The 26,680-nt window shown below is 38.9% G+C and overlaps 1 protein-coding gene across 1 annotated transcript in view; it reads right to left on the reverse strand.

Moving 5' to 3' along the window:
- The window catches only part of snx13 (sorting nexin 13), a 190,173-nt gene that overhangs the window by 121,741 nt on the left and 41,752 nt on the right, over nucleotides 1-26,680 (reverse strand). The window contains exons 3-5 of the mRNA XM_043690995.1: nucleotides 2,335-2,437; nucleotides 1,306-1,500; nucleotides 487-554 (exon numbers count right to left, since the gene is read on the reverse strand). Of these exons, the coding sequence (XP_043546930.1) occupies nucleotides 487-554; nucleotides 1,306-1,500; nucleotides 2,335-2,437 (366 nt within the window). The remainder of the gene's footprint in view (nucleotides 1-486; nucleotides 555-1,305; nucleotides 1,501-2,334; nucleotides 2,438-26,680) is intronic.

Here is a 26,680-nt window from a genome sequence, read left to right on the forward strand (position 1 = left end):
TGGGGGGGAGAATGAGGAATGGGGGGGCTGAGCAGAGGAGAGGAAGTAAAGTAAGGAGGAGTGAGGGAGAGGGTGTGGGCGCACAAAGGAGTTGGTGTTGGGTGGGGGTGGAATAGAGCAGGGCAGGGAGAGTTTCTTGTTCCCTCTTCGGTTAATTGATACCTTAATGGGTGGGGCAGTGCCAGGCGGAGGGAGCCAGTGCTAGATTCTTTGTTGAATTAGCACAACAGTATTTAGACAGTGACTTGACACTTCATGAGGTCACATGATAAGGCAGCGATCTTTGCTCCCTGGTGTAAGCAATATTAGCAATCGAGAGAGTTCACCCAGTCATCAAACTACTGCAGTCAGCTTGGAAGTCAAAAGGATCTAACTGTGATATCTTGAAAAGAAGAGAAAGTCTTTCTTGTAACCTGCTCCACCATTAAGTTCACTGAAAAAAAAATCCAACTCTGGAAAAATCAACTTTAGAATCTTCACAGTTACTGAGAAACCTCTGGTTTTGCAAGGTTTTCACGATCGCTGAACAGCAACTCAAATGAGAAACAGCAGGACTGCAATGGTATAGCAAAAAGAATTATATTTTTTGCCTATCTTCACCAGAATCTAAAGTTTTGAGAGAGAGAGGTAGGGACGGCAAGTCAAGTCCGTGAGTGAGAAATCACATTTAGACAAGCTTCCAAGCAAAGGTGAGTGAAATAAAATAAACTTTTACTTGAAATACACAAAAGCTTACTGCTGAGTTATTAAAATTCAGCCAAGCACTAAGGATTGAAGAGATACATTCACATAAATTTATTGGTCACAGGCAAATAATAGGAAACACCAAAATTTTATTTGTGATAAAGGTAACTAAGGATGGGCAATAAATGCTTGCAATGTCCACATTCAGAAAAATGTACATAATTTTTAAAATTGTGTGAAATCTTTGTGCAGCACATTGATTCAATGTAGTCAAACATAGACCTTAATCAGCAGAAGAAAAACTTCAAACAAACCTAAGTGTAGAACTTTTTTGCAGGTCAAGCAGCAACTTGAGAGAGAGAAACAGTTAAATACTGGACTCAAAACATTAACAGAACGTCGCCACAAATGCTGCCAGAACTGCTGAGTTTCTGCAGAATTAAGTGTTTCTTTCAGATTTCCAGCATCCACGGTGTTTTGCTTTTATTTAGAAAAGGAAAACTTTGATTTGACAGGCTACTCCTGTTGCATTCAACCAAAAACTTTTTACAACAGGAGCACAATGTTACTTTTGTTTTGTTTTTATGCTTCCTGAGGTTTAAAGTTAAAATTGTCACTTTAGAGTGCAATTAATTGTTCAATAGAGGTGTATATGAAGGAGTATAATGAGGCAGTGTCATACTCAAACAATAAACAAAAAGGATGTTTTGTTTCTTTGCTACTCACCTGCTGTAGAGGTTCATCAATTATACTGGAACCAGTCAATCGCCTGTCAATCTTTATTTGTCTACTTTCACGTTTCATTTCTTCTAAAGCCTGAACAGAATAGTTTGAGAATCAAAACATAATACCAACTAAACAAAAAAAATCACAGAAATTTGTTTCCCTGCCATTTGTAAAGGTTAAAGCTCTGTCAAGAAATTACTGCTCACCTTTCCCAGAACTCCCTGCTGAATTCCCCAACTCAAGGCTTCCCAGCTGTGATCCTGAAATGGCTCTGTCACAAATGACATCCAAGTGACTACAAAGGTAAACTATCCCTCCTTGGCCTGTCTGTCATCTTTGACATAATTCAGTGCCACTTCCTCCTCTAATACCTCTCTCATCAAACCTAATGAGGTTGCACTGTTTCTGGTTCTATTTTTATTTACTCATCAATGTATTGCCTGTAATGGTTTATCTCTCCATTTATACACAGTTATATTTAAAATACAAGAATGCTCCTGCCTATTTTTCAACCACAAGTTGGCCATCAGTAACATCATCCAAAAACAGCTTCAGTTTTCATATGAATATTGATGATACACAATCAGTCCTAACCTCCAATGCACACAACTTCCTCCATTGTCTTTACATTGCCAGACTACTCATCAGGCACCCAAAACTTGTTCAGTGAAAATTTATTCATGTAAGTATTTGTGTGACTAAAACTACCATTTTTGGTCACTACTCCAAACTTTTGTTCAGCCCTGCTCTCAACTTTCCCTGGTAACTGTCCAGGACTAAAGAAAAACATTCATAGCCTTGATCTCATGTTTAATTCCAAGGTGAGATCTCAGTGCATATCATGCCATCAGATTGAGTGTGTTTGAACTAACGACAGGCTAAATCATCTGCAACATCAAACCTAGTCTAAGTCAGTCCACTTACTCTGGGGAGAGCAGTTGGTGCTGCAGGAAGGAAAGAATGCTCACACCTTTCAAGATATTTCTCGGAATTTATTTTTCCAAACAGCAGTGTAACTGCAAGACCCCTGAAAAATAGGACATACATTTTCAGAACTGTTGTGCTCAAGCACCAATTTCATTTGAACAAAATTTAAATGACAATATCTAAATCATAGTTATAGTTTCATTTGCACCCATTCATTTTTAGAATTTTACATAAAGTTAAAAGGATCAGTGAATTTTTGAATCACAGTCAATGAAGATATCAAAAGAAACAATTTTATCACAGTGCAATGAAAAATCAGTGGATAGGGTTGCATCTTTTCATAGCCTTTAATTATTAGCCAAAAATAATATAAACTAAACATGAAATAACAAGTCACACAATAATTATAAATTACATACTAAATTGCAGATACAAACATGGATTGCTCAGATTTATTGAGTTTCTATGATACCACTTTCAGTCACAGACTTCCAAAATATGTGGTCCTCTTCATATACAATTCAATTTTCTTTTCTTCAAAATTTAAACCACAAATTCTCAACCGACAACAAAGTTCCCCTCAAACCAAGTTACACAGATCCTATCTTCAGGAAAGTGGTACACTTCTCTTCAACGCTTTCAGCTCTGGACAATCCACAAATATTACCTCTGACCCAAATGCCAGTGACAACCATGCCCAATATAGCTCATTCTGGGCATTCGTTTTGAAAAAAATAACTAACAGCTGCAGTCACATTGCTTTTCTCTTTTTCTAATTTTTTGGGTTTGGATCTATTACTTAAGTTTAGAATTGAATTTTGAACAGCAAACTTAAAAAAAAAACTGATGTTTGCACATGGAAATTGGCTTGGAAAGATAACTGCAAGTTAATTATTGTTTTCAGAACACTGCAGACATTTCAGCACCATGATTTGTTATGTTCAAGGATGAGCAGCTCATTAAGTGGTACACTGATTAATTAAGGCAATGCCACTGATGGCTACCTAACTACAGAGGACACATGAAGAGGATGCATGAAAAGAAAGAGAGAGAAACCATACATTGAACTGGATTTGATTAGGTATTTTGAGCTGAAGGCTAGGTACTCAGAAGCTTCTCGCCTGGGAAAAGTGTTGAGTTTACCTTCTAGTTTAGTACTCTGTTGAAGAATTATTGAATGTTCTCAGAAAAGAATCCTAGTTTATAACAGAGGCAAATATTCCTCAGAGCCAAAGAAAACTGCAGATGCTGGAATCCAAAGTAGACATACAGGAGGCTGGAAGAACATAGCAAGCCAGGCAGCATCAGGAGGTGGAGAAGTCAATGTTTCGATGTGGATTCTTCTCCAGGACCTGCCGGTAGCTGTTTGCATTGACCAGTGACTTCCAATTTCAAGCAGATACAATCTCATTTGCATGTAATACAAGAATTGCTCAAGGATTTCATAAAGATCTGATACATATCATTAAAATGGTCATTGAACTGGCCAGTTACAAGTTTTATTAATTTTTTACTTTATCCCTTAACTGTTTGAGAGAAAGCGTAGCGGTTATGGTCAAAGAAAAGACTGGATTCAAATCAAAGACCTGGATTAGATTAATTTGTTTAGCTTTATTCTACTAAATTTATCGTACAAATAATAAATTGTTCATTTCTGTTTAAGTTAAAAACTTGGTGCCTGATGTGTTATTCTTAAAGTCTGGTCAAGAACATAAGCAATTTTGAGGATCGTTGACTGTTTTAATTTTATTGTCCTGCAAATTTAGAGTTCGCAAACCTGATTGAATCTTGCTTGTTATCCCTATGTGATAACAACGTTTTTTTCTTCCAGATTTCGTCATGCTTTCCAACACTCCTGGTCTGTTGGGGTTATTTTTTCAGCAAGTATCAATTAAAAAGAGGTGATATAGAAACATGTACTCTGGCAAATGTTTGAAAGTCGACAGCAAGTGTGTTCATCAGTCCAGTCTTGTCCTCCTGTATCCCCGTCTGCTTCTAAAACCTTTACTTAGCTCCCTTGGCAGAGAGTCTGATCCCAGAGCTGGTACTAGGCTTGGTAGCATCTTTTGGTAAATCTATTTCACATGAAAGGCACCCATTGCAGCAGCATAGAGATCCTCAATGCAACATATGGGAAAGACGATGCCCACAGTTCCATTCTTTTTGAGTGTAACATCCTACACACACCTCAAACCATGGATCCTATTATAGCATCCTAAGTTGACCACCAAGTTTGAGAAGCCTATTTTCTTACTCCATAATTTGTGCAATTGTTAGAAGAAAGGTATAATTTGAGGGTTTCTTCAAAACAAAAAAATCTGATACCAAGCCCACCAACAGTTAAATGCACCTACCTTTTGTTAAAAAAAAAATCAACAAATCCAAATAACAACTTCCCGGTGTTCAAAAGATCTGTGCTGTGTCCTGAGTTTCTTCCAATAAATGGCATATATGAATTTGAAGGTAGATAGAGGTATACTGTTATGTCAATGTCATCTGTCTACAAGTCTCATGAAAATGAGTTAAGTAGTTATACTTCTTAAAGGTGTTAGCAACTATTCTGTAAGCAACTATGTATATTGCACCTTAAAATGTAATAAAGCATCCTAAAGCAAAGAACAATACAGCATAGTGTTATGGATAGACCAGACCCCCTCAAAATATTTTAAGAGGGCAGCTTGGATCCTAACTTTTTTTTATTTTAAAGATACATGTGGAGTGCGTATTCCAGAAGTAATGCAATTGGTCAAACTGCTCACCATTAAGCAACACAATTTATTTAAAAGTTAGAGTTTAAATATAAACAAATAAAAGAGGAATTTAAAATAACTACTGTTGGAAAACTTAACTGAATAATAGATACAGTATCTATCATTAATTAACTGTTCCAATATAATAACATTGCATAAACACAATCCTTTGCAAAAAGGCAAATTCAGACACCGATTCATATATGCAATTCTCCAATCCAGGAGGAAGTAACGTCAAGAGAAAATTCAGAATGTGTAGCAGCCAAGAGACGTTCATTGGAGGGTGGCACGGTGGCTCAGCAGTAAGCACTGCTGCCTCATAGCACCAGAGACCCAGGTTCGATTCCACTCTTGGACAACTGTCTGTGTGGAGTCTGCACATTCTCCCAGCATCTTCGTGGGTTTCCTCCATGTGTTCCGGTTTCCTCCCACAGTCACAAAGAGGTGCTGGTTAGGCTAGCCATGCTAAATTACCCATAGTGGTAAGGGATGTGTAGGTTAGATGTTTTAGTTAGCTGAAATAAGGAGTAATAGATTAGGGGAATGTGTCTGGATGGGATACTCTTCGGTGGTCCAGTGAGGGCTTGTTAGGCCAAATGGGCTGTTTCCACACTGTAGGGATTCTATGAAGCTTCAAACTCTTTTTGAGATCTGAAACAGCTTCTAATGTTCCTGAAAAAAACAAAATCCAGAAATCTGGATCTGACAGAGCTAAAACTCTAAATGCCTCATGAGATGTTTGCTTAAGTCATCATCAAGTATCTAGTTCAGCACCTCTACCTTAAGAACTCTCAAAAAAACCCAGGACAAAATTAACGTTTAAAATGACAGCACTGTTACACCTCCGTCCTTAAAAAAAAACTTGTCAATATGCAAAAAATCAACAAATTCATTTTTAAAACCCTTAGTTTTATCCTACTGGTACATTACAATAAATGAATATTACCTTGACTCTAAGCATGCAAAAATTCAATACTATATTTTATTTCAGTCCACATACTCCCACCAACGAATGCTTCTGCCTTTCTTCATCAAAGCCGTGACAAATGCATTGGCAATTATGTTTTTTCATCCTGCCACATGTATACAGTTGTCCCCCAGTGCATGTGGGGATCCATTCCAAGATCTACCGTGCTAGCCCAAAACCGTGGATAGGTGAGAACCCATTCATTTAAATGGAAGGTTACTTGCAATACGTTTGGGCTGCGGTAAACCGTGGGTAACTAAAACCATGGAAAACGATTCCATGGATATGTGGGTTGCCCTGTAATTTTAAAATTGAATGGCTGTAATAATAAGCTCTATCAAAACAGTCTGGAATTTCTGTCCTTCAATTTCTCCAAAACCTTTAGCGGGTTATGATCTGCATATATAGTTAGTATATACAATTGTCTCAGACACATTACCTGCAACATAAATGTTGAAATGTTGTAACGCCAAAACCAAGTTCAAGATTTCCTACTTAATCATGGAATATTTCTGTTGGTGAGTATTCAATTTTCTGAAAAAAATACTCCAATAGGTCGTTCCATCTTATCATCATCCTGCAAGCATCCTGTAAGAGTACAGCACCAACACCCACGTCACTCGCATCGATAACTGCCTTGAATGGCTTCACATAATTAGGTGTGTCTAACACTGGGCAGTGGTTAACACAGCTGTCAAATGGCTTCTGACAATCCACTGTTCACTGAAATTTTCTGCACATCAATAAAGTAGTCAGTGGTGCAACCATACAGCTAAAATTTGGTCCGAACTTACAATAAAACCTACTCAATCCCTTTGTCAATGGCACGGAACTTTTATTTTCACATCCCATGGGGCCACTTGTCCACGTCCAGGAATGTGGCTTGGGCTTTTTGCGAATTCACTCTTAGCCAGGTGGACCACCAAGCTTGTCTCCAAAATGTTGACTGAACTATTCCAAAAAAAAAACTGCAAATGTTCTGTTCATGTGTGACTAAAAAATCACCAGGTCATCAATGTACACCACACAATTGGTTAATCCAGAAATAACTTGATTGGTTACTCTTTGAAATGTGGCTGGCACATTCTTCATACTAGATGGTATGACTTTAAATTGGTATAATTGAAAAGTGTGGCATTGGAAAAGCACAGACGGTCAGGCAACATCCAAAGAGCAGGAAAGTCGCATTTTGGGCACAAGCCCTTCATCAGGAATTTGGTGGTGGTGGTGGGGGGGTGGGAAAGAGAGGTGGAAAAAGAGAGAAAGGGGGTTGAGAGATAAATAAGAGGAAGGGGGTCAGGGTAAGGTAGCTGGGAAGGTGATAGGTAGAGGCAGGTGGGATGTGATAGTCATAGGTCGGGTTCTGTTCATATCCAAATCATTTATATAATTGACAAATAACAGTGGACCCAGCACCAATCCTTGTGGCACACCATTGGTCGCAGGCCTCAAATGGCGGAGAATAATGCGCTGTTTCCGGACATTAGTGGGGTGCAAGGTGAGGGTTCTCTCTTTGTTGCGGTTGGAGGGCTGGAGTTCAAGGGTGGAGGTGCGGGAAGTAGAGAAGATGTGCTGGAGATCATTGTTAATCACATGGGAGGGGAAATTGTGGTCCTTCAAGTAGGATGCCATCTGAGATGTCCTGCAGTTGAACTGCTCCTCCTTGAGCAGAAACAGCAGAGGTGGAGGAATTGGGAGTAAGGGATTGTGTTTTTACGGGCATGGAGGGGTGAGAGGAGGAGGTGGGGTTGAAATAGATGTCCGCATTGAGTTGGTTGGCGGAGATGAAGACGGAGAGGTCCAGGAAGGGGAAGGAGGTGTCTGAGAGGGTCCAGTGCAGTTGGAGGGGTTGTGTTCAAGAGCAGAGGTGTGGGAAATTAAGATGATGAGCTGGAAGGCATTGTTGATCACGTGGTGGGGAAACTGTGGTCCTTGAAATTGCAATTGGAGGGTTCAAGGGTGGAAGTTCGGTGTCACGAAAGCCAAAAGCAGAAATTGTCTTCGCTCTTTCGGATAAATGTACCTGCCAGCATCTTCTGATTAATCCAACTTAGAAACATAAGTTGCTTGTCCCAGGGTATGAATCAAACTTTGTAACTGCATTGACTTTGCAATAGTCCAAACATGATCGTCAGGTATCATATGGTTTCAGCATCTTACGATGAGTGAACTCCAGTCACTGCAACTCGCTTTGATTGTGTGGTCTTTGAGTATGCAGTCAATCTCTTTTTGAACCTGTGCCAAGTTTAGAGAGTTAAATGTATAAGAATGTTGCTGAACTGGAACAGCATTTCCTATACCTACATTATGTATAATTAGATTAGTACCTCCCAGCTTATTCCACCAATCTGCCTGTGTGATAGTAATAACTCTTTCAGCTAATTTTGAGTTTGCGTGGACGGTGACGCAATAATTTATCCCAATTTTTGAAAACTTCCTGATTGCCAAAGTTAATTTGAGGAATGCCCAATTCAGAATCCTCTGAACTTGGTTCTTCACTCTGCATTGTAACCAGTGATACATTCTCCTTTTGATTTCCTTCCCATGAACATTGTCAGATTGAAAGAAACCTCAGAATGTGTCATGTGACTATCTTATCAAATACCTCACCTTACTCAATCTCCTTTCAATTTGATAAGGTCCACTAAATCTTGCTTTTAAAGGTTCACCTATCACTGGAAGTAACACTATCTCCACTAGCAAAATTGTGAAGTTTTGATTTCTTGTCTGCTTTCTGTTTCATCACCTGCTCTGCTACTTTTAAATGCAGTCAAACTAACTCACCTGCTCTATTTAATCTTTCCCTCAAATTTGGCACACAGTCCAAATATGCGGTCTCTGAATTCCGACTCACCAATTTCTCCTTAATTAATTTCAGTGGTCCTCTCACCTCATGCTCAAAAACTAATTGAAATGGACTGAATTTGGTAGATTCATTTGGTATATCCTTAATTGTAAAACTAATGGAATTCCTTTATCCCAGTCCTTTAGATAGTCTTGACTATAAGCCCTCAACAAGATCTGTGATAAATTGTACTTCAACTTATCTTCACTCTTAGATTTCTCCTCCCGCTTCAACATGGAAGCTTTGTGATCTGTTTATCAGAGTCAGGAAAAATTCCAAGACATACTTCCTGTAATACCTCAGTGGCCTCGTTTTCCATTACTTTTTCAACCACAGTAGGCAGCATTCCCACCTGTGATCATTACTAAGGACAAACTGTATTCCTGGAGCCAAGAGATCCTCCAGAACTCCTACCAGCATTTCATTTTTCACAAAACTCACTTTACATAATGGAGCACTACTCATCTCACCATGCATTCGATGACCATTTCTTTTCCAACAATACAACTTCTGAATTACATATCTTCTCCTCTCCCAATATCAAAGATTGACATGCACTCGTATCTCTTAAAATTGTACTTTCTTCACCTGCTCCTCCTGGCATTTGCAAGTAAACATTACCCATTGTAAATAAATGGTGTGAGAAGATCTGACACTTCATTCTCCACCAACCCTGGTTATATATTCTACTACAGCGTTTTAGCTTCCATTGTATTTTTCTTTACCACTTCAACAAAATTCACTAGCTTATCCTGTTTACCATCTCGGTCTTCCCAGTGCTTTTACCAAACCACCAACATTGCGACTTCATGTGTCCACTTTATGGCAGTGAAAACACCGGAGCCTGTTTACTTCTCTTTCCCCCTCGGGGGTTTCCCTTTTACTCTATGGTACACCACCTTTACTATCTTCAATGAGATCTCCTTTCCCTTAACACCGGAAGATTTCTCTTTTCTCCAATTTCTATCCCTCACAGATTGAATTGATTTTGGAAGCTAAACTTTGATTTATGAACCAAATCATAATCATCTGCCATTTCAGTCACTAATGTTACTATTTTAACTCTCTGCTCTTCCGCAAGTTCTCACTACTTCAGGAAGTGAATTTTTAATCTAATCCAAAATAATCATCTAAGAGCATCATACATTTGGTCTATTTTCAATGCCCTTATCCACCTAACATAATTACTTTGATGCTTTCAAACTCATGTGTGTTTGACCAGGTCTTTCCTTAGATACCCAAAACTTTGTAGGCTTCTGGCACTAGCGCATATGCACTTAAGATGGCTTTCTTCACCTCCTCATACTCCACAGATACCTTTTTTGATGCAAATACCTCACTAGCTCCACCTACCAGCTTTGTTTGGATCAACAATATCCAATTGGTCAACAGCCACTTCATTTGTTTAGCCAGTTTCTCAAATGAAATGAAAAAAGTTTCTACACCCTTCTCACTGAATTTAGGCAATGCTTGGACATACTTAAACAGATCCCCACCAAGCCTTTGGCTATGATCGGTTTGCTTGTCATGACTATTCTTCTCATTAAGCCTAACTTCTGCCTTCACTTCTGCCCTTTTTACATTGACTTCCCTCTCTTAACTGCCAACTTCTGAAGTTCAAACTCTTCTTCTGCTTTCCTTCTGCTCAGGCCTTCCATTCCTTTTTTTTTCCTCTGCTTTTAATCTTAATTCAAACTGTTTCATTTTCTTTTCATGTTCAAGCTGTTTCATTAGCAATTGAATTCCAGCCATTTCCAAAGATTCTGATGGCATTTCCAGCAATTTTAAATGTTGCGCTATTGGTGCAACTACTTCCCTTTTCTCTCAGACAACAGCAACCCCACCTCCTGCTTGTCTGCCAATTATTACAGCTTTACCTTGCTCACTTTTTGGAAAACTCCCAAAATCACTTCTTCTACCTCTAGAAAAATCTTAGTGAGCAAAAGAGCCGGTACTACACAAGGCACATCCTGTTGAAACCAACTGAATTCAACACCCGAAACAAAAGATACTCACACCTACCACTTGCTGCTTTTGAGTCCAACAATCCAAAACCCAACTTGGAATCATAGATTTTGATCCTGTCAAGAGCCCCCAATTTGCTATAGGCCAGACCAGAACCCCTCAATATATTTTAAGGTAGCCTAGACCCTAACTTTAAAACAAAAAAAAGATGTTAAGTACATGTTGCTGATGTGATGTGACTGGTTAAACTACTTGACAGTCAGCAACACAATTTATTTAAACATTATAGTTAAAATATAAACAAAAGAAAGAGGAATTTAAAATAACTTAACCATTGGAAAAAAACTTAAGCAAATAATAGATACAGTATATTAACTGTTCCAATACAATTATGGGCGACACCGTGGCTCAGCAGTTAGCACTGCAGCCTCACAGTGTCAGGGACCCAGGTTCGATTCCCACCTCGGGCGACTGTCTGTGTGGAATTTGCACATTCTCCCTGTGTTTGCATGGGTTTCCTCCGGGTGCTCTGGTTTCCTCCCACAACCGAAAGATGTGCAGGTCAGGTGAATTGGCCACGCTAAATTGCCCAGAGTGTTAGGTGCATTAGTAAATGTAGGGTAGGGGAATGGGTCTGGGTGGGTTACTCTTCAGAGGGTTGGTGTGGACTTGTTGGGCCAAAGGACCTGTTTCCGTACTGTAGGGAATCAAATCTAAACTAAATACAGTAAATCCCACGAACACACCCCTTGACAAAAAGACAAATTCAGACACCAATTCTTACATGCACTTCACCAATCCAGGAAGCAGAAACATCAAGAGAAAATTCCTGTTGTGACTGCACTGTCACAACAGGAATTGGTCCTATGGCCCACGAAGCCTGTGTCAATACATGATGTCTTTCTAATCAAATAACCTGCGATCGACATCCCTCTATCCCCTGCCTACTCATATACCCGTCAAGGTGCCTCTTATAAGTTATTATTGTATCCACTTCCACTACTTCTTGTGGCAGTGCACTTGCCACCCTCTGTATAAACACCTGCCTCTCATATCTCTCTAAACGTTTCCCCTGTAACTGTTAATCTACGTCCCCTAGTAATTGACATGGCTCCCTTGGGGAGGAAAAAAAAAAGACTCGGACTATCCATTCTAATCACACCCCTCATAATTTTGTTAACTTCTACCAAGTCAACCCTCAGCCTCGGATATTCAAGTGAAAATGAACTAAGTTTGTCCAATCTCTGCTTATAGTTAATACCCTCCAAACCAGGCAACATCCTTGTAAACCTTTTCTGTACATTCCAAAGCCTCCACATCCTTCTCGTGGAATGACAACCAGAATTGTACACAATATTCCAAATATGGCCTAAAAGTTCTATACAGCTGCAACTTGCCAACTTTTATACTCTCTGCCCCAACTGATGAAAGCAAGCATAGCATAGACCTTCTTGAACACCTTGTCCACTTGTGTTGCCACTTTCAGAGAAATGTGGACCTGTTTGCTGAAATCCCACTGTATGTTAATACTAAGGGTTCTGCCATTTACAGAATACTTCACTCCTGCATTCGACCTTTCAAAATGCATCAGTTTGCATTTGTCTAGATTACATTTCATCTGCAATTTCTCCACCCAAGTTTCTAGCCTACCTATGTCCTGCTGTTTCCTCTGACATTCCTCCTCACTATTTGTAGCTCTTTCCAATCTTTGTGTCATCCATAACCTTTATAAACAGGCCACCTACATTCTTCTCCAAATCATTTATATTTACTAGAAACAACAGGGGTCCCAGCATTGATCCCTGCAGAACATCACTGGTCACAGATCTCCAATCAGAAAAAAATCTTCCATGCCAGTTCTGTATGCATCTTACTAGCTCACTGCGAATCTCATGTGACCTCACCCATCATATCAGACCGTCATAAGGGAACTTGTCAAAAGCCGTGCTAAAGTCCATGTCGACCACAAACCAGCCCTGCCCTCAATCATCTTTGTGACTTCCTCAAAAAATTCAGATCAAGTTTGGGAGACACAACCACGTCCGCAAAAGCCTTGCTGGTTGTCATTAATAACTCCATATTTTTCCAAATGTGAGGAAATTATGTCCCTAAGAATCTTCTCCAATAATATTTCTAACAATGATGTAAGGTTCACCATCCTATAATTTCCCGAATTATCCTTGTTGCTTTTCTTAGACAAAGGAACAACATTGGTTAGTCTCTAATGCTCTGGGACGTCTCCTGTGACTAAAGAGAAAAAAGGATTCATTCAAGATGCCATTAATTTCCTCCCTCACACAATTCAGCATTCTGGGATAGATCCCATTAGGTCCTGGGGACTAGTCTCAAAGTTTTCCAAAACACCCAACATGACCTTCATTTTTATATATAATTTGCATGCCCTAACATAACATACTCCTCTATAGACTCATGTAACAATACTATGGCTTTAAGAGGTATATTTTGTCCTTTTCTTTCCAAAGAGAAGGTGCGAGCCATAGGTTTCTACCTGTCTCCTCTAGCAAATAAAGTAAACAGCTTGTGAGGCCTTGAGTTTTTTTTAAGTTGGAAGAATAGAAGCAGTACGAATGGATGAAATCAGACTCCCATAGAACCAGGGTATAGTTTACGTTTTGGCAATTGTTGGGTTTTTGAAGTTGTCTGTGGAAACTGTTGTATCTCTCTCTCTATTACAGCAAAAAGCTGGAGTTCTCTCTGCTGCCAGAATGGCATCTCTAGCACAATCTACTTCCTGAACTTGCATTTGCCAAGGATGTGTTTAAGGGGTATTGCTATTTCGCAACAGTTACTGTTTAGTAATTAAGTAATCTATTATTCTGTTAAGTTTTCCAACAGAGTTGGACTTAAAGTTATACCATTCTTATTCCTTTTGTTTGCATTTTAACTGCAGGTAAGATTAAAAGTGTGCTTTGCCTAAAGCCGAGTAGTGTGACAAATTGAATTACATCTAGAACACGGCACCTTATACTTGTCTTTAAATAAGATAAAAGTTAGGGTTAAAGATATCCCCTTGATATATTTGCAGACAGTTGGTCTGATCCATCCACCATGTCCTTCTCTTTAGTGAATACCAAGGCAAATTATTATTTAAAGGATCTCACTCACTTCTTCCAGCTTCATGCATTATTTCCCTCCTTTGTCCTTGTGCAGACCTATCCCTTTCCCTAGCTACCTTCTTTGTCCTTATATACATACAATATATCTTGGGACTTGTCTTAATCCTGTTGAGCCAAGGACATTTCATGGCCCCTTTTAGTCCTCCTAACTCCTTGTTAAAGTCATTTTCTACTTTCTTTATATTCCTTTTGGTTTATCAGTCTTCAGTTTCCTAAACCTTATGTATGTTTCCTTTTTCTTTGAGAAAGCTCCCAATTTCTCATGTCATCCAAAATTCCCAAATAGTCCCATCCTTATCATTCGTTTTCACAGGAACATGCTGGTTCTGAACTCTCATCAACTGGCCTTTAGGATATTCCCACATGACAGATATGGATTTATTCTCAAATAGCCACCCCTAATCTGCATTCCCCAATTCCTGCCTAATATTGTCATAGTTAGCCTTCCCCCGATTTAGTAGTTTCACCTGAGGACTACTCTTTCCGATCCACATGTAAAACTTATAGAATTATGGTCACTATTCTCAAAATCTCCACCACTGAAACATCAATCACGTGACCAGGCTCCTTCCCCAATACCAGGTCTAATACGGCACCTTCCACAGTTAGAGTCTTCACTAAGTATTAATCCAAACTTTACGTTCATCTGCCTTACCAGTCACACTCCTCACATTAAAACAAATGCACTTCAGTCAGCTAACCCCGCCATGTTCAGTAACCTCTCCTTGTCTGTTCTTCCTCTTAGCCTTACTGGTCTTTGTCTCAACTCCTCCTCAGCTATTCACTTGCTGACCTATTGCTCTGGTTCCCACTGCCTTGCCACACAAGTTGAAATCTTCCCAAGTGACACAAGCAAACCTCCCTGCCTGGACATTGATGCCACTTCAGTTTAAGTGCAACCTGTCCTTCTTGCATACATCCCACCAGCTCTGAAAAACATCTCAATGATCCACATGTCTGAAGCCCTCCCTCCTAAACCAGTTTTTTAGCTGCATATTAATCTTTCTATTCTTTGCTTCCCTGGCACATGGCACAAGGATTAATCCCAAAATTACAACCCTAAAAGGTCCTGCTACCTAATACCCTCAGCTCTCTGTGGACCTTGCCATTCCTCCTACTGATGCTGCAAGTACCGTATACCATGACTGGCTGTTTGCCCTCCCTTTTGGGAATGACGTGCATCCACTCAGGCACATCCTTGACTCTAGCACTAGGGAGCTAACACACCATCCTGGAGTCTCTTTTGCAGCCACAGAAATGCCTGTGGCCCTGACTACACAGTCCCCTATCAATCCTACTCTATTGCACTTTAACTCTCCCTCCTATACAACAAAGTCAGGAATTCTCGTGTTTGTTACCAAATACCTTAAGGCACGACCACAATAGTGAAGCTAATATAAATAAGGAATGCTCAGCAGGAGCAATTAGGTGAGCACAGGTATCTTGGAAGGCAATAATATTGAAAGAGATTACAGAGAGGAATTTAAAAGCAAGAGCAAGAATTTTAAATTGAGCGTTGTTTAAGTAGGCAAAATGTAGGTCAGTGAGCACAGCAATGATGGACGATGGCATTTAGCGATTTAAGATTTGTAGAGTTTTACATAACATCAATTTTATAGAGGGTCGAATGTGGAAAAGCCAGCTAAAAATGTCCTCGAATGGTTAAGTCTACTAAGAGATAACTATGGCGCAGATGAAAATATTGGTAGGAGAGCCAACCAAGTGGTAAAAATTAGCAAGTTTATAAAGTGGAAACTGGCAGCGCTAATCATAGCCAAGGATGTGGATGAGAGCTCATCAAGGTCAAACACGATACCAAAGGTTCGGAACTCTTTCGTTCAACACAAAACAGTTGCCAGAGATAGCTGAAGGAATAATATTTGCAGAGGGGACTGAAATTTTGGCTTCAGTCTTCAGAATTCTTATCTACAAATGGAAATGGAGTAGCTGTTTAATGGATGGTGAGGGGAAAATAGCAGTTCCCTTTTCCTCGCCAGGGATCTTCTATCTTGCTTAAGAAGAGTTAGCCCTTGGATTGATTCCACACAAGGTGAGTTTATTAACTGAGTAAGGTATAGTTGGGTACTGTTGCCCAAAAAGGAGTTTTAGTTCTGGATGTAAGTTTGCTCACTGAGCTGGAAGGTTCATTTTCAGACGTTTCATCACCATACTAGGTAACATCATCAGTGAGCCTCCAGTGAAGCACTGCTGTTAGTGACCTGCTTTCAATTTATGTATTTAGGTTTCCTTGGGTCGGTGACATAATTTCCTGTTCTTTCTCTCAGAGGTTGGTAAATGGGATCCAAGTCAGTGTTTTTGTTGATAAAGGTCTAGTTGGAATGCCACGTTTCAAGGAATTCTCGTGTCTCTCTCTGTTGGCTTGTCCAAAGATGGATGTGTTGTCCCAGTCAAAGTGGTGTCCTTCTTCATCTGCATGCAAGAATACTAGTGAGAGTGGGTCATGTCTTTTTTGTGGCTGGTTGATGTTCATGTATCCTGGTGGCTGCTTGTCTCATGTAACGTTTGTTACAGTTCTTGCAAGGTATTTAGTAAATGACATTATAGTTTTGTTTGTCGTCTATATTGGGTCTTCCAAGTTCATTAGCTACTGTTTTAGTGTGTTGGTGTGTTTGTGGGCTACCATGATGCCAAGAGGTCTGAGTAATCTGGCAGTCTTTTCCAAGATGTCACCTATATAGCGTATTCAAAAAGAACAGGTACCCAATGAACACAGTCCGCCGATTTCTCACAACAAACCCAAACAAGCAAACTAAACACACCCAGAAACCCTAGCTACTCTCCCCTACATCAAAGGCATCTCGGAAATGACTGCCAGACTACTCTTGACAGCACGGTAGCCCTTTTTTAAAAAAAACAGTCTTTGACCCTTTCCTCCCGCCCTCAAACTTCAATTATATTATTGTCACTGTTACTTAGGAGTACCTACACAATTACATTATTACTCCTATTTTATCGCACACAACAGATCTAATATAGCCTGCTCTCTAGCCACTTCCAGAATATGCTGCTCGAAGATGATCTTGAAAACATTCTATGAATTCTTTATCTAGGCTATCTTTGCCTATCTGATATTTCTGGTCAAAATGTAGTTTAATCTTCCATACTATTACCATGCTTTTAAAATAACTTTTTTTTTCAAAAATGCTCCACTCTAACAAAGAGTTAACGCTGGGAATTTGTAGCCTACGCCACAGACTTTTTTCTTTTATCATTTCTCATCCCTACCCAATCTCTGAACATCTTAGTTTCCTGAATTTAGGTCATCCATATTTATTATGCTTACACCATTTTTAATTTATAGTGCCACCCTCTACCTTTTCTACATTTCTGCTTATTCTGATACGTATTGTATCCTAAAATAAAGAAGTCTTGATCCATGTCATCCTGCAGCCATATCTTTGATATCAATGACCAAATTTCTATTTGCACTTTCAGTTCATCTATTTTGTTTTGGATCATGATGCATTCAGATAGAAGCTGAAGGTTTTGTGTTTTTACTCTCTTAAATGTATTCTTGTCTTATCTGTTATTTCACCCTTAGATTTAAATTAGATTTAGACTCTCCATTCCTTCCTGTCATAGGCTGTTTAACATTTTTCATTTCAATACATTTTCTTTGGCCTTACCTCTATTCTTTGATTTATCACATCTTTCTAAACATGACCTTTGTCTCCACTATTTTGGTAAACTTTCATTATCCACAGTTCTTGGTTTTATTACACAAAAACTCATGGCATTAGGTTAAGATATTAGGATGGTATCATGATTCCTACTGAAAAAAATCCAACCAAAATGCAATCCAACTTGATAGATCATATTTTGTTATTTTCTAATTTAATGTGGTGGTCTTTTACTAAGCCATAAACTCACAAGACTGCAGATCTAATTTTAACAATGAAAGTTTATTAGATAAGAGAAGCAATACACGAATCAAGCTATATCTAATATAACAGTTTAAAAGACTTCAAATCCTCAGCAAAACACAATCCTATCATTACCTAACACTATCATTTTAGGATAACTCAAAATCCAGAGACATTTTCCTTCCTTGCTACATCTGTATTTTGACTCAACTGCTTCTTAGTTGTTCTAGTCTATGAGTTGCAAAGTCTTTTTTGTTGATTCTCACAGCTGAAATCCTTATCCTGAACTGACTTATCCCCTTAACTGCTCTCAACATATTCCTTTTGCTAGGGGTAACTAATCTTCCAAATGATTTTGTTCTGGTCTCCTTCAAACAGAGAAAAGCTTTTCCATCTGTGTTTTCTAAGTTAAGAATCAATCTTTGATTATTCTAAATCCAAAAACAAGTAAACTCCACAAAATAAACAAACTTCATTAACTTTCCACGAAGCCTTTAGTCATCTGCTCTCTGACACATTCTAGCTTAAAATCATAGTTCAGAAAAAACTGATCTAGTTAATTATTAAACACATTCACAAAAACGAAATAGACCAACATTAGTATGTCACGAGTGTGAAAATCCAAACAGTTTTTTAAAAATATATATAAAACTAACTATTTTAAATTAAAATGGATTGTGCATAAACAGTAGGCCCAAATGGGTCATCTTTGCATTTCAAGATCTAATGAGCAGAGTGCCATTGGGAAATAAACTGGCATCTGAACTATTTACAATCTATATGAATGACTCGGATGAAGGGACTGAATGTATAGCAGCTAACTGTGCTGATAACCCCAAAGATTAGTAGGAAAGTAAAGAAGAGGACACACTCCTACAAAGGGACACAAGCATGTTAAGTGAAAAGGCAAAAGTCTTAGCAATTAGAGAGTACGTTTGTGAAAATGTGAACTGGTCTACTTTTTCTAGGAAGGGTGGGAAACAACATTTTATTTCAATGGTGAAAATATGGCAGAACACTGCAAAACAGAATGATCTGAATGTGTTTAAGGTCTCAAAATGTTAATATATTCAGAAGAGCAAGTGATTAGGAAGGCAAGTCCAATGAGAAATAGAATGTAAAAGCAGGCAACTTTTGCTATAGTTGTGCAGTTTTGATCTCCTTATTTAAGAAAGAACGAAGTTGCATAATGGTATTAAGGTTGAGGGACTTCAGTACTTCAGTTGAGTAGAAGGACTGGGCTAAGAGGAAGAGTAAGTAAAAAGTTTTTTTTTTTAAAAAAGAGGCTTAAATAATAACTTCTAGTGGAATAACCCACTTGAAAGTATGGTGGAAGTAGGTTTGATCGTATCATCTCAAGGCAGATCAGGTGAACATTTATCAGGAAAGAATGTGCATTACTACAGACAGCGAGCATGCGATAGAGAGGAGAGGGAGAGAGGGGGAGAGAGATGGTAAATCTGAGTAATGAAAGAATGACTGCTGACACTGGGTTTTTCACAAACCAAAATGTGCTGAATATCATCTTTGTCTTTTGACTATTATGTCATGACAAAGATTACAATTTGAACAGAAACTCTGTTGCTTATCTCCAAGCATTGATTCTGATAAAAGATCATAGACTTGAAAATAACTCTTTCTCCACTGATGCTGCATGACCTGCTCAGCATTTCCAGCACTTTGTTTTCAGAAGTTACAAACTTCATGTCAGGCATTTTCATGATTCTAAAATTGCTCTGAACATTCTCATATCCAAGCTCCACCTCAGCAATACTTCTAGAGTCATATCTTATCCTAATATACACTGACAACACATTTTCACAAAAAAAGGTTTTATTTCATCCTGAGTCACCATTCTCAAATCAGATACGAGTTAAGATAATTAGATTCTGGCCTCTTTCCAGCTCCAAAGGGGAGCCACTAATGTTTAAGAGTAAGTGTCTCCAATACTAAAAGCCTTATGTACCTTACACCCAACAAATACAATGCTATTGGTACAGCATGCAGTGCTGGTATGATTGAGACATGCCAGAATAAGCAAATAAGTCAATAAGCAAAACTGAATCATCATTGCATGGTACATGTGCATGCAACAAATCAAGATATAAGATAGACATTGTATATGATATTCCAAGGACACGTTCAGGGATAATGTGGCATCTACTTTGTTCATCAGGTGCAACTGGCTGTAATATCCAGCGGTACATTAGATAGCCTGGTTGCTCACTCATTTTCCTTCCATAAGACAATTCCTTCAACTCAGGAATTGGCATCCTGAAACTATTCTATACGGCCTTCAATTAGAGTACATTCAGGTGTAAGGAATCCAAACTGTATACAAGGCACTAGGTGTTGTCACAAAAAATGTTATACAGTTGCAGTAATACAGACGATTATACATCATGCCCCTTAAAATAGAAATTAGCATTTTCAGCACATTCTCCCAGAGTCTGCAGGGGTTTCTTGCAGGTGCTCCAGTTTTCTCCCTCAGTCCAAAAATGTGCAGACTAGGTGAATTGGTCATGCTAAATTGCTGATTGTCCAGGGATGTGCAAACATAGGTTACAGGAATTGGGGGGGGGGGGGGGGGGAGGGGGTTACATGAGGCGGTCTGGGTGGGATGCTCTCAGGGTAGGTGTGGACTTGAACGGCCTGCTTCGGCACTGTAAGAATTTTATGATTCTATGAAAACTTGAAGGATTTAAAAAAATTGATTAGCAGCCCTTTTAAAAGTTGAGCAAAGTAACTTGAGAAAAATCAAGCCAAACATTTAATACTCAAATTGCAGTCATTTGGTCTCTCCCCAACACCCGTTATTCAAACTGATTATTGCAATGAAATCAATTTTCCTTGTGACTAAATCAGATTGTTGAAATAATTTACATGTATCACAGAATTAACTCATTTTGTCCTTTTTTATTACTTGGAAATTTAATCCTGTTCAAAATTAGAGAAGCTGTAGAATATAACTTTTCTCTTTTTAAAAAGTAGAAATTGTTATCTATGTATCCAAACCTGGAAGGAAAAACAGGTCTACGAAAGAAATCCTGAATTCTGTTTTGAAACAGATAATATAATGTTTGTCATGTCCCTAGCCTAATAAACTAGATCAATAACCTAGTGCTGGCTTGTCCAAAACACAGCCCACGGGAGGTAAAGTGGCTCGCAGAAACGGTGAATCCTGATGGATAGGGAGACACCATGCAGAGATACTCCATTTACCCAGAGGGTAGGGATTTGGGTGGTTTGTACTTATGCAAGCAGCCAAGTGAATCAGACGGACAGCGCGCGCGTACACACACAAGTAGTCTCTTATAACGCCAAAACTGCATTCCAGCAAAACCTCACTTAATATAAATAATGGGACTTATAGGAAAAGTGCGGTTAGGAGCAGACCCGCAAAAGAAAAATCACTCATGATCGCTCGATAATCACCCAAAAGTCTAACACAAAATATAGCACAAAGACGGAAGTCATATTTATTAATGAAACAAAAGTAACTTTAACATAGGATATTTAAAACATGCAAGAAAGCTTCTCTCCGTGCAATACCTCTCCGGCAAAGCTGCACGATATCAGCTGAGGACAGAGCATGAGCAGAGCAACACAAAGACACTGATATGGCGCATGCGCAAAGCAGCATGAAGCTGACCACCAGCATCACGCTGACCACCAGCATCACACATGTGCAGAATGGCACGGAGACTTTGGTGCGGACATCGGTGCATGCGTAGAATGGCATGCAGATTTCAGCGCAGACATTGGTGCATTCACAAAACTAAATGCCAAACTGTTCTACAATGGAATTGCGCTATTGAGAACAGAGGTAAGCAATCTGAAAATACTGTTCCTATTTCTTCTGTGACATTACAGAAAATAGCACTGCCGGAATGCGCGTTATCCAAGAACTAAGTGTGTATCCCAATCCCCTTCTCCTGTATCATCTCCACAAATGTATCCATCTGTCCACAAAGCAGGCTCCGAGGCAGAAAACCGAGATTGAAAAACAAACTACTTTCCAAGCCTACACCCACAAGAATGCATCGAACATAGTTCAGAGTGCGCAACAGAGATGAAGGGAAGGTCTGTAGACATTAAAATAGAGCTAGCTGCCCTAGCTCAGTGTTCCCTGGTAATCAGGGCTGGAGTCTCGTCTTTCCTCCACTTTAGTTTTGCAACTTAATTGAAAAGACAAGGTAGGTTTTAGGTAGCTCTGGTATTTGCCTCTTAAGCTGTATCTTTACGAAGTAATCATTTATTTTTAATCAGAAGTTCAATTCATTGCTTTGACTCTTTTTAAGTTCAAGTTAGTTATGCTTTTTCTTCATACCTCAACTTTTATTTTGAAATTCACCTTCAATGTTGTACCAAATTGTTGATCATTCTAGACCACTCATTGGCTCCTTGAATGGGAAAAAAAAATTAAATGTGACCCCTCCCTCAATAAGGACAACTATGAGTACAACCTAAAATTCCACCAAGGCAATTTGAAAACTTGAATTCAGTTTACTATCTGAAAACATTTTTAAAAAGCACACAACACCAGATTACAGTCCAACAGGTTTATTTGGAAGTACTAAATTTGAGAGCACTGCTCCTTCACCAGGTAGCTAGTGGGGCAAGATCACAGGACACAGAATTTATAGTAAAAGATCAAAGTGTCATACAACTGATGCGATAAATTTTACAAACCTAGAATGCTGTTAAGTCTTTCGTCTTTTAGAATGTGTTGCTTGTTTTGACTCATTTATACATAAATCCCAGAACCTTTTCAAGTCACGTTCCTGAGATAACTTAAAAAAGGTGACATCTCAACTTAGACAATGCCTTGAACGTATGAGGTTAGAGTCTGTTCAACCACTAATGCAGAATCTGTTCAACCTTGAGTCAGACTAGTTCTATTTCCAAGGTAGATATTTATAAAATGTCACATGGACTGACTGCCTACAGATTCTGTACTTTTTGAACAAAATAGCATCTATCTGCAACTACACATCATGTAGGTGGTGTGGTTCTGTTGCCTCGCTTGGCAGTGTCTCGTAAAAGTACTGTTGTATTTGAGCGCAAGCTGAGAATATGGACTTCATCTCGATTTCAAGGTTATGGCGTCTGCTGTAGATTAGACTCAGATTAGATTAGATTCCCTACAGTGTGGAAACATGCCCTTCAGCCCAACAAGTCCACGCCAACCCTCCAAAGAGTAACCCACCCAGACCTATTTCCCTCCGACTAATGCACCTAACACTATGGGCAATTTAGAATGACCAAATCACCTGACCTGCACATCTTTGGACTGTGGGAGGAAACTGGAGCACTCGGAGGAAACCCACGCAGACTTGGGGAGAATGTGCAATCTCCACACAGACAGTCGCCCAAGGCTGGAATCAAACCTGGGTCCCTGACGCTGTGAGGCTGCAGTGCTAACCACTGAGCCACCGTGCCGCTCTGGTAGAGTTGGTATATGAGATAACTGAAGAGTTTGCAAGAGGTGTGATAGTATAGTCTATGCTGTAGGTCAACTGGAGTAGGTCCGTGATCCGTAGTCCATTTGGGATCCTTTCTACTTTCTTGCATTTCTGCAAAAACTTGATGTATGTGTAAATATGTGCGATCTTCTTGGAGATACTCTCCACTTTGAGCTGGCAGTTGGTAGTGTCGATGATAGCCATGATGTGGAGGTGCCAGTGATGGACTGAGGTGGTCAAAGCTATGTGGACAGTAGCTACCTGACAAAAAAAAGCAGCACTCAAAGCTTGTACTTCCAAATAAACCTCTTGGACTATCATCTGTTGTGTGATTTTTTAACTCTGTCCACCCCCTTCCAACACCGGCACCTCCACATCATCTGAAATCTGACAGTAAATTAAAGACCAGAAGTAATCTTGAAATTGCTGGATTATCATTTCAAAAAGTATAAAATGGTTGATATCAGTTGCCCTTATCCAATCTATCCTAAACATGTCTCTTGACCTATATAGTGGCCAACTCTGAACAGTTCATTTTTTGAAGTACTTTGATACTATAGCAGCTTGCTCAGTATTTCAAAGTAACAGTCCATCACTAATGTCTCAACAGCAATTACCAATTAATATAAACATTGGCCATCCTCGCGAAAGAAACATTCAAAAATTGAATTAACAAATTTAATTTCCATCTCTAAACAGTTGAATGGGTTCTCACTTTTCCTTCAAATTTTACAACTGTACGTAAAGTTATCAACTCCACCCTGGAGGACAATCCATAATAAAACCTTGTGACTTAATAAAAATGAATACAATACATGCAAACATTGTAAATCATTTCACATGATCCTTTGTCAGCATGAACGGATCATATTATGCAGACATTTACACTAATGAAAGCAAAATTAAATTACTGTAGCTTAATTTCCAGCAGCTGAAATCAACAAATATTGAATTAAGTTGAGTCGACAGTACAGAGGTAGACTTCTCTCCCAATGGTCTATACTGATGGTTAGCTCCATCAGAAGCTGCTCCCTTCAACCGGACACACTAAAAACAGGAGAAGGATGTGGGGTAATTTTCCCCTTTTCTCATCCTTCAGGTGACTGCAATAAGATGTATTTTTTGACCATGTAGTGTTTTAAACCCCTCAAGTGCTGTGACTTTTAAAAATAGATACAGCAGTTGGCTTTCTTCTAAGTTTAATTCGGAAGAAAGGCTAAACATTTATCTGTACAATAGCATGAATTTAATTGCAACCAACATTCATCTTTTTGTTTTTACAGCCTCCATTAGGTCACTCTTCAGCTTTATCTTTATCCTGACTCTTATATCTTTCCCAATATGTTGCGACCTGTCAGTTCTGGTATTATCTTGTAACTATTTATTTGCACCTTTGCCAAGGTCTCCATATCCTTGCATTGAGATGGAATCATAAATTGATACATTATATAAATGGATGCCATTTAGACTGTATCAGCTTTTAAGAGCCATTCATAATTTAGACTTATGCTCCTGCTCTTTTCCATTGCCCTGTAATTTCATTTCAAATATTTATCCAATCCTCTTCTGAAAGATACTTTTCAGTCTCTGTGCTCCTGAAGTCTGCTGTAATTACACTTGGTTTTAGTTGCAAACTTTGATATTATGCCCTGCATTTCCAAGTCCAAGTTAAAAAGAGCACTGGTCTTATCCACACACAACATCATTGGAAATTTTCTTTCAAATTTTCAACAATAGCTTATGAAAAGAGTGGAATGCAAAGACTAGGAGTTCATCAACTGAACACCAAGACTTCTCACAACATTCAGAGTTTAGTCTAATCAAAGTTTTGTAGTAGTTTACTATGACATAGCAACTTTTCAATTCAAACATCTAGAAATAGATCTTTTCTAAGAAACATTTACCAATATTATTGTTTTTAGGATTAAAACAAAATTGACAAGCAATTTATGATCATAAATACTGTTCAAATATAAACTAAGTAATTGTCTATTAAGGTAGCTAATTAAACAAAAGCAAGAACAGCAATCCCTTAATTTCTATCATGGTCCTAGTGTGAGAGGGGGTTAAAACTATAGAGTGGAGTTAGATGTGCTTTCATAAAATTAACAGCGATCCAAGATCCTGTACAAACTGCCTATTCGCTGCATTAACACACAATGAGGTACAAATTTGGCATACAATTTTCTAAGGAATACATGGTAGTTCAAGAGTGGGTTCTTGAACTACCAGGTAGTCCCACCTGCCCCAGAGGCGTGTCATAACATGTCTGAACAGGTTGGTTAGACAATAAACACATTGCCATTCAGTGTAAACCAGAACAGGGGTGGAGGCTTAACAAGCTTTTGAAAAATTTTCCAAGATTAAGGTAAAGGACAACTTTAGAAGACTGCCAATAAAAATAGTTGAATAAGTTGAGAATTATTGCAAACTGAGAAACCACAAACTTTCAGTGCTGATCAACATGAAGAAGCTATGTTTTCTGAAATTAAAATGAAAGTTCAAAAGTTAAACTTGCTTATTCTATGTTACACTTTGGACTGTGCCACATGCACACTCTAAACTGCCCCTTGTTAGTGTTGGAATAACTTTTTGGGGTTAAGCATCGGCAATGAACCACATTACTATGATGTAAGTAAACAAAGTAGCTATACTACATTGAGATTTGGGTTGTCCTTAAAGCCTTTCAAGTATAACAAAACCCAACAGAAAATTATGTTGTATTATGAACCCAAATTCACTCCTGGTCACAAGTTTATTTACACAAGTCATTTTACTTGGAATGATTGCCTAGCCAAAAAAATTAAATCTGTAAGTATTTCTTATACCTTGAAACAGATTATGTGGCATGGTGGCTCAGTGGTTAGCACTGCTACCTGACAGAGCCAAGGACCCACGTTCAATTCCAGTTTGCACATTCTTCCAGTGTCTGCGTGAGATTACTCTGGGTGTCCTAGTTTATTCTCATAGTCCAAAGATGTGCAGGTTACAAAGATGTCCTGGGATGTGCAGACTAATTGGATTTGCAGTGGGAAATGCAGGATAAGGTAGGGGTTTGGGTCAGGGTGGGATGCTCTTCAGACGGTCGGCGTGGACTCAACAGACCACACTGTAGAGATGCTCTGATTATGACAAAATGTAATTTCATAAAAATATAATCTATTACTACACACAATGTACTGATTGAAGTGAAGTGGAGAACTTTTCTAGGCTGCAAAGGATCCCACAAAACGTATCCAAAAGCAATGGTAATTAAATTAATCCATAAAAAAGAGTGCAAAATAAAATGAGGAACTCTTATGATTCTTTCCCCAAAAAGCTGGAGATCTT

This window comes from Chiloscyllium plagiosum, chromosome 5, assembly GCF_004010195.1.
Source record: "Chiloscyllium plagiosum isolate BGI_BamShark_2017 chromosome 5, ASM401019v2, whole genome shotgun sequence".
NCBI classification, from domain to species: Eukaryota; Metazoa; Chordata; class Chondrichthyes; order Orectolobiformes; family Hemiscylliidae; genus Chiloscyllium; species Chiloscyllium plagiosum.